The following is a 14,882-nucleotide window of genomic DNA, read 5'->3' as shown; positions in this document are numbered from 1 at the left end:
CCACACCCCCTTGCCAAGCCTTGGCTGGAAGTGGGCCCAGGAGTGTCCCGTGCAGTCCTCTCTGCCAGGCTCCTCCTAGGCCTCGAGGCGGGGGGCGGGGGGGCACCCTCTCCCAACCTCTCCTTTCCCCAGCTCCTGACACTGGTGCCTGGCTGCTTGATTTGTCCTGCTCCGGGCCTCACTGTGTCCAACTAATGGGTACGCAATCCTTCCCTCGCCACCTCCCAGCTCACTGCAAGGATCCATTGAGTCAGATGAGGTGGGTTGGAACGGAGGACGAGGCAGAAAGCAGCACTGAGGTGACCCGCTGGTCAGGCATGCTGGCCACTCTGGCCTGGCCTCAGCCTGAGGCCTCCAGGAGCTGCACCGGCTGACTGTGTGCACTCACCACGGCCACGGAGGTGCAGGATGGCAGGATGTCTGCAGTGGCCGCCTCTGGGGGCATGTCCCCGGCTGCGCCCCCACTCTCCTCCCATGCCCTTATCCACCAGGGGCTCTCCCCACGCTCCATCTAGCTCTGCGTATTCCTCCCCTTCGTCTTGGCACTCTTTTGGTCACCGCCATCTGTGCCCCTGAGATGTCTTCTCCCTGGCCCCGGGGGTCAGGAGGCCCTTGCCGTCTTACAGGACAGACCACCAGACTTTCTGATGGCGCCTGCCTGGGATCTTCACCTCTGCTCCATTTCCTCCCCTGGCACCCAGAACCAAGTCACTCTGAGCAGGCCCCAGAGCCCCTGCCCTCTCATGAGGAAGGTGACATACCCAGGGGCGGGGGCTGCTGTGTAAGCACAAGGGCCCACGTGTGGGGAGGGGTGCGGGTACCCCGGGGATGAGGGCACTATCAGAGGGAGCGAGGATGGGGCAGAGGCCAGCTTGGGGTGGGGGTGGGGGCGCAGGAGGGCATCGGAATGCTGACATGGGCCACATGAGAGGCCCACGGAGGCCCCCTCTCCACGCTGCTGCCCGCTCAGCCCTTGCAGCCTCCTGCCAGCCCGGCTAGCCCCCTGCCCCCACCGGTGCCCATGCCAGAGCAGCATTCCGCAGGCCGGGAGGCCTCTCCCCAGCTGTGGTCCGGTCAGCCGGCTGAGGGGCACGGTGCGGCCCGGGCCTCTGGCCCCCCACTCCTCTCATCTTGCCTGTTCCAGGGCCTGGGCCGGTCACCTTAAAGGCCTGGTCGCTGCAGCTGTGGTCTGGGTTCTGGTACCTCCTGCCCTGGGGCGGGCGTGAGCAGTCAGAGGAGGCCACCAGGTAGGTGTGGGTCACCCAGCACGGAGCAAAATGAGCCCTGGGCTGTCCTGGGGTAGGCCGGCGCGGGCTAGCTGGAGATCCCAGAGTCACCCTCAGGTCAAAGCAGCCCAGGCCAGAGGGTGGGGGTGCTGAGCGAGGCTAGGGTCCGGGGGTTCGGTGTCTCAAGGGAGCGGGTGGAAGGCTTTCTGCAGCTGGTTGGGGAGTGGGCGCGCCCAGCTTCCCTATTTCAGGGCGGCCTCCTACTCCGACCCCGCCTCTGTGGCGCAGCTGGAAGGCACCGAGATTAGACTCTGGGACGAACTTCCCGGCAGAAAGGGGGCTCGGCGCGGGACAGTGAGGCCGGGGCCCATCCGCTGGGATGGGAGCGGTGGGGCCTGGCTGGGGGCCCCGGCGGCCTGAGGCAGAGCAGACTGCACTGGGACCGCGCACACCACGCGTGTCCGCGCCCCCCGCCGGCACGCAGGGCGGCCTGGCCCTTTAAGCGTCCAGACGGCGGCCCCAGCTGACGCGCGGGCTCCAATCGGCGCCCCGCGCCCCCCGCCCGCCGCGCCCGAGGCTCTGGGGCCGCAGCTGCTCGGCGGCTGGACTCGCCGCGGCCCTGCGCCTCCGCCCGCCCGGCCGCGCCCCCGGGGGCCATGGTCGCGGGGCCCTGCGCGGGGGCGGCCCCCAGCGCGGCGCTTCATGGAGCGGCCCCGGCCCGGCCGCCGGGGGCAGCGCGATCCCGCGGGGCCCTGTGAGCCCCCAGCGCCACGGCACCATGGTACGCAAAGGCCCTGCCTGTCCCCCCGCTTATCCGCCCACCTGCCCGCTCTGCCCTCCCGAGCGCACGGCCCGCCGGCTCCGGGTGGAGGAGTTGGAGGGATCTTCTCCCTCGCCGGGTCTCCCCGGCCCCTTCTCCCGGGTCTCCGCGGGCCCGGAATGCGGCGCTGTGGTGCGGCCCTCGGCGGGGAGGGGGTTAAATTCCTGGGGTGGGGGCCCGGGAGCGAGAGGCTGAGGTCTTGCTAGGCACCGGCGGAGGGGGGCGCTTCTCTGAGCCTGGGACGGCGCCGCCCTCGGACTGGGTGATGGGGGGGAGGGGGGAGGTCGGATTCCCGCCTGGGCCTTGGGCCACGTGGGCGCTGGAGCCGCCCTGCCTGGGGATTTGGGGCTACTGGGCCAAGCGGGGTGTGTTGGGGCGGGACGTCCGCAGCTCCGGTCCAAACTACTGTGTGACCTTGGGCCAGTCCTCTGCCCTCTCTGGGCCTGTGTCCTGGGAAGGGAGTGGGGCCATGAGTGCAGAAGAGGCTGGTACAGACACCCCCTCTCCAAAAGGAGGCGTCTGGAAGTCATCAACCTGTGTCCCCTTGCTCAGTGTGGGCCCCATTCCCGGCTGCCCTGCCCGGCAGTGAGGATTGGCGTGGGCGTTTGTGGGGGGGGGGGGGGAGTGCTGCAGATGCCTGCCCAGGTTTCATCCCAGGGCCTCCAGGGAGGCACTGGGACAGGCTAGGGAGCCGGTGGCTTCATGGCATGGAGACCGGGTACCCCTGGAGGCTCTGGCCCTGGAGAGCAGTCTCGGCAGGTGTCCCTGGCACCTGGCCTCCCCCCCCACCTCACTCCCACCCCCAATGTGGCTTGCAGGTAGAGTTTGAGGGCTTGAAACCCCCTGGCAACGGGAGTGCCTGACCACTCCCCTGGTCTTGCATCTCAGATAGGCCGACCTGGCCTGCACCTGAGGGTGGGGTGTATGGCTGCAGCTGGCTTAGCCGATAGGGAGGGATGGGTGCAGTTTCAGGGAACTGGCACATCTGGCTGGGGAGGGGGGCCGGCGCAGCTGGTGGGCCTTGCATGGGAGGTGCCAGGCAGAGGGGTGGCTGAGCCCTGCTGAGGTAGTTGACGGGTTATGAACTCTGGCAGCATGGGTGTGCCCTGTCAAGGAAGTCCAGCCAGGGTGCCTGGCAGAGACTCTTGGGCCCCTCCAGGGTGCAGGGTGGCCCTGGCTTGGGGCTTACTGCCGTGGGAACGGAGTCTTTGGGGCACCAGTATCCTCCAGGCTAACCCCTCCTTCCCTGCTGAGGCCAGAGGGCCCTGGGACCAGATCTGCACATGGGAAGGTCAGGCACTGGAGGGCACTCTGTGAGGGGAGAGCAGAGTGGACTGGGGACCCTGTGGCCTCGGATGTGCTCCCCTCAACAGGCCTGGCTTTAACGAGCCCTTATCCAAGCCACTTCTGCCACTGTCTGGCCCCTGGTGGCCCTTAGGGGTCCTGTCACAACCGCAGTTGCATCCTGCCCCCTCACTGACCTGCAGGTGGCAGTAGCTCAGGGGAGGAGGCTGCAGGTGGCAGGGGGTAACGGTGGGGTTCTGGGCAAGCACAGCGGGTCCCCTGAGTCAGAGGTTCCCCAGATGCCTCTTCCTGCTTTGTAAGGCATTGAGAGCCAAGAAATCCATCTGTGGGGAGTGTCCAGTCCAGTCCAGCAGGGAAGGGGTGGCCTTAGCAGAGCTGGGAGTCCAGGGGCTCTGCTCTTGCCCACTGTGCGACCCTCCCGTTCCGAGCCTCGGTTTCCCCATCTGTGCAATAGAGTTTGGTCCCAGAAGATGAATCAGAATGAGTCAGAGGAGGGAGATGGGAGGGACTTGGCACCATATCCCTGTTAGATTGGCCAGCCCTGGACAGGCCAGCAGCCCTGAGACAGAGGGGGCAGATGGTTGGCTTCTTGGCGGAGGGGAAGGAGGTGTGGGAGAACTCAAGGAAGATGGCGTCCATGGTCAAGAGTCTGGCCAGCCTGGGATCAGAGAGAGCGTCGGGTGGGCGCTGCCCCCCGAGTAGCTGGGTATGCGGAGGGGGATGGGGTGCAGGGTGCTCAGGGGCAGATCTGGAAGCAGGTTGCCCCTGTGGCTCCTCGAGGTTCATCCTGAGGCCCCGGGCTGCTTCTCATTCAGGTGACTGAGAAGTTGAACATAGATACCACCCCCCACCCCGCCCCAGCCCAGTCTGGGCCCCCTACTGGTGCCCCAGCAGTGGAACGACTAGCATGGAGGGTTGGGGTGGGCTGTGGATGGACGGAACTGGGGTTTCATCCCGGGCTTGCAGGGAGGTGCTTGGGGGAGAAGAGCTGATGGCTTTGTGGCAGTGGGGCAAGGTACCCCTCAAATATAGGAGGCTCTGACCCAGCTCGACAGGGCCTGAGGACGGCCAGAAACTGGAACCTGCGGGGTTGGTCCAGCCAGGCAGCTGATCGATAGATATTAACTGAACATCTGTGCCCCGGACCCAGGCAAGGGAGTGGGCAGCCTGCCTCTCGGTGCCGTCCACCTTTTGGGAAAGCTGCTGCGGAGGAGCCAGGAATGATTAAGCCAGCCCTTATTCTGGACAATTCACAGGTGCTGGATGTGGCTCAAGGGCCTGATAATCTGACCCATCAGACTTTGAGGGCCTCTCTGGGGCTCCAAAGGCCCCAGGTAGTGTGGCTTCCAAGATGGGGCGCAGAGCCTCTGCGCCTGGACCACACGTGACCTGGGGTCTGGGGGCCTAGAGGGAAGAGGGTCTAGGGCGGTCCTTGGGAGCCTCCTGTCTCTAAGCATGGTGGACAGAAAACACAGTTGTCCTTCTACCCCCACAGAACCCCTGTGTGAGGGGGGAGCTGCCGGCAGCCAGGCCCGAGGCCATGGGCAGCCGCCTGGCCCAGTAGGAAGGGGCTGGCTAGATCCCACCAGCCTCCTCCAGCAGGGCAGGAGGACCAAGGCCTGGGCCTGAATTTCTTCCCAAGAATTTCTACCCCCGCAAAGCCTCAGGCCCAGGCCCTGAGGCCCACTGCTGGTGAGGCGAGGGCTTTCCTAGGTACTACGCCCAGGGGTGCGGTAGCAGCCCGAGGCCGAGCAGTGAGCTAGCGAGCCTGACTTTCATTCTTGAGGGGCCTGGGGTTGGGCAGGCGTGGTTTTATTTGTACGTGTGAGTGAGTGTGAGGGAGAGAATCCGTGGAGCTCAGGAAATGCTGAAGGAATGCTCGCGTCTGGGGTGGCCACCTCGCCCCAGTTCGCCTGGATCGGCCCAGTGTTGGCACAGAAAGCCCCTAAGGCCCACGCAGTCCTGGATGCCGGTGACCCTAGTCCCTGTTCCTTCCTCTTTCCTTCTCTTCCCCTTCCCTGCCCAGGACGACTTCCTGTCTCACAGGGAAGCGCTGGAGGCCCAGGAAAGTTAACCGACTCACCCAGGAGCAGCCGGTGGTGATTGGAGTCTGAGCTCTGAGGGGCGGCCGGCTCGGGCCCGAGTCCTGGTTCCCCTGCGTCCTGGCTCGAGCTTCGGCTCCTTTCCCAGAACGCGGAGCCAGCAGGGACGGGCAGGCTGCCTCCTGCACGGTGGGGCGCTGCCCGGGTTGCTGGCCTTGACCTGACCTGTGCCCTCCGCCCCGCAGTTGCTGGTTGAGAAGACAACAGACTCACCGGTGGCCGAGTTCTCGCTGGTGGAGGACGTGGCCCTGCACTTCGCCTGCTTGATGGGCCGCCTGAACGAGCAGCGCCTCTTCCAGCCTGACCTCTGCGACGTGGACCTGGTGCTGGTGCCCCAGCGCAGCGTCTTCCCGGCGCACAAGGGCGTGCTGGCCGCCTACAGCCAGTTCTTCCACTCGCTCTTCACGCAGAACAAGCAGCTGCAGCGCGTCGAGCTGTCCCTAGAGGCGCTGGCCCCCGGTGGCCTGCAGCAGATCCTCAACTTCATCTACACCTCCAAGCTGCTGGTCAACGCGGCCAACGTCCACGAGGTGCTCAGTGCCGCCTCGTTGCTGCAGATGGCCGACATCGCCGCGTCCTGCCAGGAGCTGCTGGACGCCCGCTCCCTAGGCCCCCCCGGCCCCAGCGCTGTGGCCCTAGCCCAGCCGGCCGCCGGCTGCACCCCGGCCGCACCACCCTACTACTGCGACATCAAGCAGGAGGCGGACGCCCCGGGCCTGCCGAAGATCTATGCCCGCGAGGGCCCCGACCCCTACTCTGTGCGTGTCGAGGACGGGGCAGGGACCGCGGGGGGCACGGCACCTGCCGCCATCGGGCCAGCTCAGCCCTTCTTCAAGGAGGAGAAGGAGGGTGGCGTGCAAGAGGCCGGTGGGCCCCCCGGCAGCCTCTGCAAGCTGGAGGGTGGGGAGGGGCTGGAGGAAGAGCTGGGGGGTTCTGGCACCTACAGCCGCCGGGAGCAGTCCCAGATCATCGTGGAGGTGAACCTCAACAACCAGACTCTGCACGTGTCCACGGGGCCCGAGGGCAAGCCGGGCACCACTATGGGCCCGGCCACCGTGGTGCTGGGCCGGGAGGACGGGCTGCAGAGACACTCGGAGGACGAGGACGAGGAAGAGGAGGAGGAGGAGGAAGAGGAGGAGGAGGAGGAAGAAGAGGGTGGTGGCAGCGGAGGGGAGGAGGAGGAGGAGGAGGGTGGCAGTCAGGGAGAGGAGGAAGACGAGGAGGAGGAAGGGCACAGCGAGCAGGAGGAGGAAGAGGAGGAGGAAGAGGAAGGGCACAGTGAGCAGGATCAAGAGAGCTCAGAGGAGGAGGAAGAGGAGGAAGAGGGCGGGGAGGCGGGGAGCCGGCAGGGGCCAGCGGGGCGGCGGGGCAGCAGGGCAGAGCCCCCTCCCCACAGTCGCATGGCCACGCGGTCTCGAGAGAACGCCCGACGTCGAGGCCCCCCTGAGCCTGAGGAGGCCAGGCCGCGGGGCGGGAAGAGGCCCAAGCCCACTCCGGGGGGACCCTCTGCAGCGGCCCGAGGGCCACAGGCCACTGACGGGCTGGGGGCCAAGGTGAAGCTGGAAGAGAAGCAGCACCACCCGTGCCAGAAGTGCCCTCGCGTCTTCAACAACCGCTGGTACCTGGAGAAGCACATGAACGTGACCCACAGCCGCATGCAGATCTGCGACCAGTGCGGCAAGCGCTTCCTGCTGGAGAGCGAGCTGCTACTGCACCGGCAGACGGATTGCGAGCGCAACATCCAGGTGGGCCTTGGGGGCTCCTCGGGCGGGGCGGGGCAGGGGGGTCCCCAGAATGGCCACCCAGGCCGCGCCCCCAGTGTCCTGCTGCCTGCATCGCCCAGACAGACTTACCGCCGGGCCCTGGGGCCAACATGGGCCCAGGGTGGTCCGAGTTCAGGGGATAACATCAAGGAGGGCTTCCTGGAGGAGGCAGGTAGAGCTAGGCTTTGGCACATGGAGACACGTGCAGATCGGACAGGAACAAACAGTACCCTTGGCCAGAGGGGCGAAGGGGAGGATGAGAGGAGGGAGTTGTCTGAGTACTTGAGCCAGCTCTGCGGGCTGAGCCCGTGTTTTAGTCAATCCTAGGGCTGCTGGAAGGCCACCAGGGCCACCACGTATAGTTTCACAGATCGTGCACCGCACAGAAGCACAGACGAGGTGGGGCAGGGTTTGCCCAGAGGGGGCGCCATTGGCACTTGCACAAAGGCTGAATAGAGCAAGGGGTGGCCCGGAGGAGGAAGCCCCTGCTCCCAGCTCTCTGGAGATGCCAGCTGGCCTGGGCCTGGGAAGAGGGATTGGATGAGAAATTTGGGGAGAGCAGGGGCTGCCGGGGCCAAGCAGGGGAGCTGGGCTGGCTGCCAGGCCTCGGCTCGGCCTGAGTGTGTGCCAACCCGGCCTCTCAGGGTGCGGGCAACACAGGGCCCGCCAGGCTGCTTTTTATCTTTGCTGGCCCGGAGGGGGTTGTGGGGGCAGCAGGTAGGCGGGTGCTAATTGCCTGAGCTAATTGCTAATTGCAGTGCCCTGTGGAGCAAGTGTTACCTGGGGGATTACCTGGTCTCCTGCCCCACCCTCTTGCACCTGTTCCCACTTGCCTGCCCACTGGGCTGCCCTTTGCCTCTCCAACCTGCACACGCCTGAACCTTCCTTCTGAAGGGGAAAGATGCATGTACCTCTTCTGACCTGGGCACCCTGACCCGTTTTCTGTCCAAGCCCTGACCTACTCCAGCCCTCCGGAAGTGTCTCCTGCAGGGATGGGGAGGACAAGAGGAGGAGGGGAGCATGGCCCCTGGGGTTCCCACCACCCTCCATTTCCTCATGGGACCCAGGACCTGCTGTAGTCCCCCTCCAACTCCCCCTCCCAGCCAGCACTTTGGCACCTCTCTCCTTGGGGATCTCCAGGGTGTCAGGGCATGGGTCCCAGCAGTGGGGAGGCCGGACGTGTGATCTGAGAAGGGCTTCTTCGTGCACTTTGTGTAGCCTCCTCACGTGCCATGGCCCTTCAGCTGGTTATGTGTCTCCCCTCTGTAGACAGGTGCCTTGTTGAAATGAGCACGGAGTCGGGGCTTCCTGGTATAGGTGGCCCCTGACCCAAGTTGAGTTCAAGGATGAGGGAGGGCCCCAGGCTGCAGCCCTGGGTAGGTGGGCATGTTTTTAGGGAGTTACCATCCCCAACTCCCAGAACGGCAGATTTGGCGGGTCGCTGGACATCGAGGGCTCTCCCTCCAGCACAGTCCAGGTAGAGAAACTGAGGTCCAGTGAGGGGCAGATTGTCCCACGGCACATGGTCCTGACTCAGGATCCAGGGCCTAAAGTCCTCTCACCCTGCAGTGTGTGACATGTGGCAAAGCTTTTAAGAAGCTCTGGTCCCTCCACGAGCACAACAAGATCGTGCATGGCTATGCAGAGAAGAAGTTCTCATGTGAGATCTGCGAGAAGAAGTTCTACACCATGGCCCACGTGCGCAAGCACATGGTTGGTGAGTCTGGGCCGGGAGGGGATGGGGCCTGAGGTCAGAGCTGGGCCAGCTCCTGGTTGTGCTGGGCAGGACTTCCCATCCCAGGGCAGTGTGAAGGCGTGAGAAGGCCCCTCTCAACTGGGAATCCTGGGCAGGCTGGTTGCAGTGGCAGCTGTGATCTGGATAGGCTCAGAGGTCGGGGCTACCATGTACGGTTGGGCAGGTGGGACATTGCACAAGGGCTCCTGGACAAGATGGCAGGTGGGGACCAGAATCCAGCTGGCACACTGCTAACCAGACTGTGCATCTCAGCATGGGGTTATGGCCACCAGGGAAAGAAGTACCCTTTTCTAAATTACACAAAATGCCATATGGACTGACACAGGCCCTGTCTCAGTTTGAGGACAGCTGTGCCTCTAATTTTTTCTCACCTTCTGGCCCTTACAGGCCTTCAGGCTCCTCTGAATGAGGAGGCCCCCACGAATGTCTGCTGGGCTCCTCTGCCTTGGGCATGGCTGTCCCTCCCCTCTAGGAGGGCACGGCTGGGAGTCTGGTGTTCAGGTGGCCCTCCTTCCTTGCCTGCTTGGGGTCTGGAGCTCAAGGGCAATGTGGCTCCCTGCCAGGCCTTACCCTTTTCTCCAGCCACCTGGGAGCTGGGACCCTGGGGTGGAGGTCCAGGCCAGGAGCATGCTGGATAGCCCAGGACTGGTGGTCTTCCTGGGCTCGGCTTCCCCAGCTCTGAGCTGCAAGGGGGACTCTCTGGCTCCACTTGCTTCCTCGCAGATCTTCCTTGAAGAGTTTGTTAGTCCTCACCTGTCCGTGGTTTTGGGGGGAGCCCAGCCAACTCCCTCTGGACTGCCCAGTGTCATCCCCTGTAAAGCCCACCTTTGAGTCTCAGTACCACCCCTGGCCGCTCTCTGAGGAAGGACACGCTGCGGTGCACTGAGGCAGTGCAGAGAGCCAGTGGTGGGGCCAGGGTTTGAGCCAAAGCCAGCCGCTTGGGGTCCTTGCCCGGAAGTCAGCCCCAGGTCCTAGATGGAGCCTCTGAGGCAGACTGTGAAGCGGGGGGGCCTCCCAGGAGGCCCAGTGTGGGATGTGGTCAGGCAGGGATCCCCCAGGAGCAGCCATGGGGGTCCCCCTGAGACATAATGGCCTGCCCCGCAGCCCACACCAAGGACATGCCCTTCACTTGCGAGACCTGTGGGAAGTCCTTCAAACGAAGCATGTCTCTCAAAGTGCACTCGCTGCAGCACTCTGGGGAGAAGCCCTTTCGATGTGAGGTGAGTCCCTTTGTCCACCTGCCCCAGGGGCCACCCTGGACGAGTGGGGGTGGGGAAGAGCAGCTGCTTCAGGGGGCAGTGGAGTCCAGGATTCACAAAGAGGGGTGGCCCCCCTGGTGTCTGTGGCCCCCGCCTCGCGCATCCTGACCCGGCCGCCCACCTGCCTGCCCCCCACCGCCACCCTCCACCACCCCACCCTAAGCCAGCCCCCACGCATTCAGGGTGGGCCTTTCTTTGGGCTGCAGCCAGGCAGGGGGCAGGCCTTCTGGAGAGGTGGAGAGAGGCACATCTCAGGCAGAGCGGGGATAGAGCTGCAGGCCGCGATGGGGGGGGGGGGGGCGGGCGTTCCAACAAATAGGAAGGATGGGGGGCCCTCGGCTTGACGCATGAGGACTCCTTCCATTCTGGGGCCTTTTCCCACTTCCTGCCTTCCATCCCCGCCTGGGCCAAGCCCGCCCTTGGCCCCTTCTCTGTCAGTGTGCCGCCTGCCCCAGGAGCCCCTCCCCGTGTGTGTCCTCCCTGTCCCTGCGGTCCCAGGCAGGTGCTCCCCACCCTGCCCCCTGGCCTCACCCTCCACCCCACCCTCAGAACTGCAATGAGCGCTTCCAGTACAAGTACCAGCTGCGGTCCCACATGAGCATCCACATCGGCCACAAGCAGTTCATGTGCCAGTGGTGCGGCAAGGACTTCAACATGAAGCAGTACTTCGATGAGCACATGAAGACCCACACAGGTACGGCCGCCTGGGGGGGGGCGGGGGGGGGCGTGGTGCAGGCTGGGGACCCCTCCTCGGCCCTGCCCCGGAGGCCTGCCTGTGATGGCCCCAGCCATGCCCCTTCTCCACTCCGGGCCTCAGTCCAGCCTTCTCTGGGGCTCAGCGCCATCCTCCGCGCCTCTCCCCGGGTTAGGGAGGCCCCGCGGGTGCCGGGGTGCGCTGACTTCTCGGTGACGCCCCCCTGCCCGTGCCAACGCCCAGGGGAGAAGCCGTACATCTGTGAGATCTGCGGCAAGAGCTTCACCAGCCGACCCAACATGAAGCGGCACCGGCGCACACACACGGGCGAGAAGCCGTACCCCTGCGACGTCTGCGGCCAGCGCTTCCGCTTCTCCAACATGCTCAAGGCCCACAAGGAGAAATGCTTCCGCGTCAGTCACCCCCTGGCCAGCGACGGCCCCGCTTCGGGCCCAGGCCTGTCCCCGGCCCAGCCCCCGGCTCACACGCTGCCCCTGCTCCCGGGGCTGCCCCAGACCCTGCCGCCCCCACCCCACCTGCCGCCCCCACCGCCACTCTTCTCTACCACTGCCACTTCCGGCGGGAGGATGAGCGCCAACAACTGACTGCCTCTGCGAGGGACCCCCGGCCCCCACCCCGGCCCTCCCCTCCTGCCTGGGGGAGGGCAGCGACACCGGCCTGGCACCGCCGCCCCCCCCTCCAGACGGGGCCGGACCTGTGCTGCTTGAGGCCCCTGACCCTGGGGGTGTGCGGGCTGGTGGCCCCCGTGCGGGTGGAGGACACCTCACTCCCAAGTGCCCCCCTTCTCAGTGACTCCTTGAAGCCTTTGCTTTTTTTTTTTTTTTGGAAGTGAAGGAAAAAGAAAAGAGAGGAAATGATTTGCAGCACCCCCTCCAGGTGAGGGGGGTGCTGGAGGCGGCAGGTACAGCAGGGAGGGAGGGGCTGGGGAGCAGGTGTGACCGGTCACTCTGCTGAGGCCTGAGCCGGAGGGGGCTGGCCAGGCAAGCCTGGGTCAGCTTCAGTGGCTCATCTCTGCCTCCCCTGTGCCTCCTAACTTGCCCCCTCATCCTGGAGGCTTTGGGGAAAAGTTGGGGCGTCAGCCTCCCTGGAAGGAGTTGTGGATCCTGTCTGAGGGCTGTGGACACCGAGGCAGGGGCTTGACTGTGGATGCCCGTGAGCGTGTTGTGGGGGGGAGTGGCGAAGTGTGAAGGCTGCAGACCCAGCTTTGCACTGTGTGCAGTGGCGGAGGCAGGGGCTGGACCCCAGGCATTTGCTCTCCCAGCCACCACCCTGCCGGCAGGCACAGGGATCCCTGAGCTGTACCAGGCTGCATCGAGGTCCCTGAGTCCAGGAGAAGACATCCCCAGAAGCCTCTGAGCCTCGGGGCTGGGGGCTAGGCCCTGGGTGGGCAGACGGGCTGGCTCCCGCAGCACCAGATCCCAAGGGCTGCAAAGAGTCCCTGCAGCTGGGTGAACCCCAAGGGCAGGCCCTGAGAAGGAGGCAATGTTTTAAGGTTTCAAGGTGCTAGCAGGGGAGCAGGGGGCAGGGCGGCTGTTCACAGAGCACCCAGGTCCTCACCAGCTGCCCTGGTCGTCTCTCCCACACCAGCGGAGATGTGTGTGTGTCTGTCTCCATCCCTGCTCTGAAGGCAGAGGCCTCATCCTCTTCCTGGGCCTGGCCACACCCCCCCCCCCCCAGGCCAGCGTCCAGCATCCCTGTCCTCCCTAGGCCTCTGCACCATGGGTGGGGCGCCTGTAGCATTGTTGGTGAGAGGAGCCCACAGGGTGGGGGGTGGGGGCTCTGGGGGAGCCCCCGCCTGTGCCCAATGCTTGCCCCCATGAGGCCGGCACTAGTAGGGACATCCTTTTTTTGTTGTCATTTAACGTCTTTATTCCTGCCTTGAAAATGGGGAGGAAGGTTCCATAAGCTACGTGTTTCCTAGTTAAGCTCTTTCCTTTTGTGTTTATACAGTTTTGTTTGTTATACTCTGCACCTTAAACCTCCACGACTACCCCCACACCACCACCTTCCCAAGCATGGTTGGAGTGGGAAGAGGCCTAAGCCCAAGGGGGACAGCGGCAGGGGATGGGGTGGGGGGTGGGGGGCCTGGGCCCCATCAGCCCAAGGGCTGAGGGGGTCGGAACCCCTCTGACCTCCTTGTGAGGCCCGTGGCGCTGGGTGGGGGCTGGGGACATTTTAATCATCAATAAACGAAGCACTTTATTCTGTACCGATGTGGGCAGGTCCAAGAAGCCCGAGTGATTTGAGGATTTAGAATCCAAGCTACACAGCCCTGATAATTCTCTGGGCGCAGAGGGGGGCGATGCCCTGGCCCAGTTGCATTTGGGGCTGCAGCAGGAGTAGTGCGGGGTCAGAGCCTCCAGAACGGCCCTGCTGTCCTTTGGAGAGAGAAGGTGGGCCCCTCACTGAGAGAGGAAAGCTCCCTGTCTGGCTCCCAGTTCTGCAGCTCCCTTACCCAAGGCTGGGGATTCTAGACTCCTGCTTTACTATACTCCCTCTCCTGTACCCCTTGATCTCTGGGCTTCCATGACGTCCTCAGGGTCCCCCCCCTCTCTGTTTCCTCCTCTTCCTTGCTATTTCTAACCTCTGGTCCCAGTGCCTGGCAGCTCTTCAGAGCTGGCTCCCATTTTCCCCCAAAAAAGTTGATCTCCCCCGATGTGCTGTAGGTCGGGACACCCATGGGTTCCCCAACCCCTGTCACTGGCACCAGGGTCTCCCATGGGGACTGGTGGCCTTGTCATCAGCTAGCCCCCCTGCAGCCTTAGTGAGTGAGGCTGGGGGACCCTGGCCAGGCCAGGTCCCTGTAAGGTATGGGGGGGGGGAGCTGGTGTCAAAACCCTGTCCCAGGACTTGGGTTCCATGTTCTAATACACCTCTCCTCGGAGGGCAGGGGTCCAGACGGCAGGCTGGGCTCTGGTCACGATGGTCATTGTAGCTGTGGGTGGGCACAGCCAAACCCTCTCCTGGGAGGCACCTGTCCCAGTGGGGACAGGAGCCCTGGTCCCTGGTGCTAAATGCTCTCTTCCCCTTGGGCCAGTGTGGGTAAAAGCTCCTTTCCAGCCAGATCACAAGGGTCTGAAGCAATAATGGAACCTCAGCAGTGCCAGTATGGGTAGGGGTTCTTGTTTTACCAGCTTTTACATTTCCTTTTTATTTTTAAAACAAATGAACAAGCACCTAGATATTGGAGTAAGGGGACTGGGGCATTATACCCACTTCCCAGGGCTGGTGGCAGGGAAGGGGGTCGGGATCACCACCTCCCACTGGAGATGTGCTGGGTGGGGGGAACCCCTCAGTCCAGATGGACTTTTCAGCCCATTTGGCCAGAACTCGGGTCTGAAACCTGGGCCTGCCCCCTCCCCAGCTTCTCCTGGGCTCCCTGGTCTTGGGCCAGCTGGGGGTGAGCCGAGAGATAAGCTGGGGCTAGAGCCTCAGCCTCCGACCTTGGCATGTGCGGCCACAGGTCCCCTTACTGGGGGGTCCACAGTCGCGGAATGGCTGTGCCAGGTGTGTGGACCCTTGATGTCTGGGCCCCAAGCGCATGAGGGGATAGCAGGAGGGTGAGGACGAGAGTGAAGGGGAATAAAGTCAGTACAACTGTCCCTTGGCCCGGCCTCTTCTTTACTTGTTGCCTGCCCTGACCACTGGCTGGAAAGACCCAGACCAGAGCAAGGGAGCCCAGCAGCTCAGTGGTAGGCTGCATGGGTCACTGTGCCCTCGAGCAGCTGCAGACCCCATCTCTCTCCCGTAAGGGGGCCTGGGCTTTAGGAGCACCCAGAGTCAGGAGCTGAGGCAAGAGCGGAGACATGTCCCCCAAACCAGTGTTTGGTCCTGAGCTGGATGTGGAAGGGGATCGAAAGAAGAGAGGTCCTGGGGCTGCTGATGCAGAGATCCCCAAAGGCGGCGCCCGCAGGAGGCCAGGGCCCCTGCAGGACA

At 64.3% G+C, this 14,882-nt stretch overlaps 1 protein-coding gene across 2 annotated transcripts; it reads left to right on the top strand.

Annotated features, from left to right (window-relative positions):
- Positions 1 to 1,904: 1,904 nt before the first annotated feature.
- On the top strand, positions 1,905 to 14,553 carry ZBTB47 (zinc finger and BTB domain containing 47). 2 transcript variants are annotated; one of them, XM_032408877.1, is made up of 6 exons: positions 1,905 to 2,007; positions 5,639 to 7,198; positions 8,786 to 8,933; positions 10,077 to 10,192; positions 10,781 to 10,925; positions 11,169 to 14,553. In XM_032408877.1, exons 1-6 carry the CDS (start codon positions 2,005 to 2,007, stop codon positions 11,528 to 11,530), a joined length of 2,334 nt encoding a protein of 777 aa, XP_032264768.1. In that variant the 5' UTR covers positions 1,905 to 2,004; the 3' UTR covers positions 11,531 to 14,553. The 2 variants fall into 2 exon arrangements, with proteins under 2 accessions (XP_032264768.1, XP_032264769.1); XM_032408878.1 differs by having other exon boundaries at positions 1,913 to 2,007; positions 5,378 to 7,198.
- The last annotated feature ends 329 nt before the right edge of the window (positions 14,554 to 14,882 follow it).

The sequence above is a fragment of the Phoca vitulina genome, unplaced genomic scaffold (genome assembly GCF_004348235.1).
Source record: "Phoca vitulina isolate PV1807 unplaced genomic scaffold, GSC_HSeal_1.0 scaffold10, whole genome shotgun sequence".
Taxonomy (NCBI): domain Eukaryota; kingdom Metazoa; phylum Chordata; class Mammalia; order Carnivora; family Phocidae; genus Phoca; species Phoca vitulina.
The sequence above is the reverse complement of the archived record's forward strand: the minus strand, read 5'-3'. Positions and strand labels throughout refer to the sequence as shown.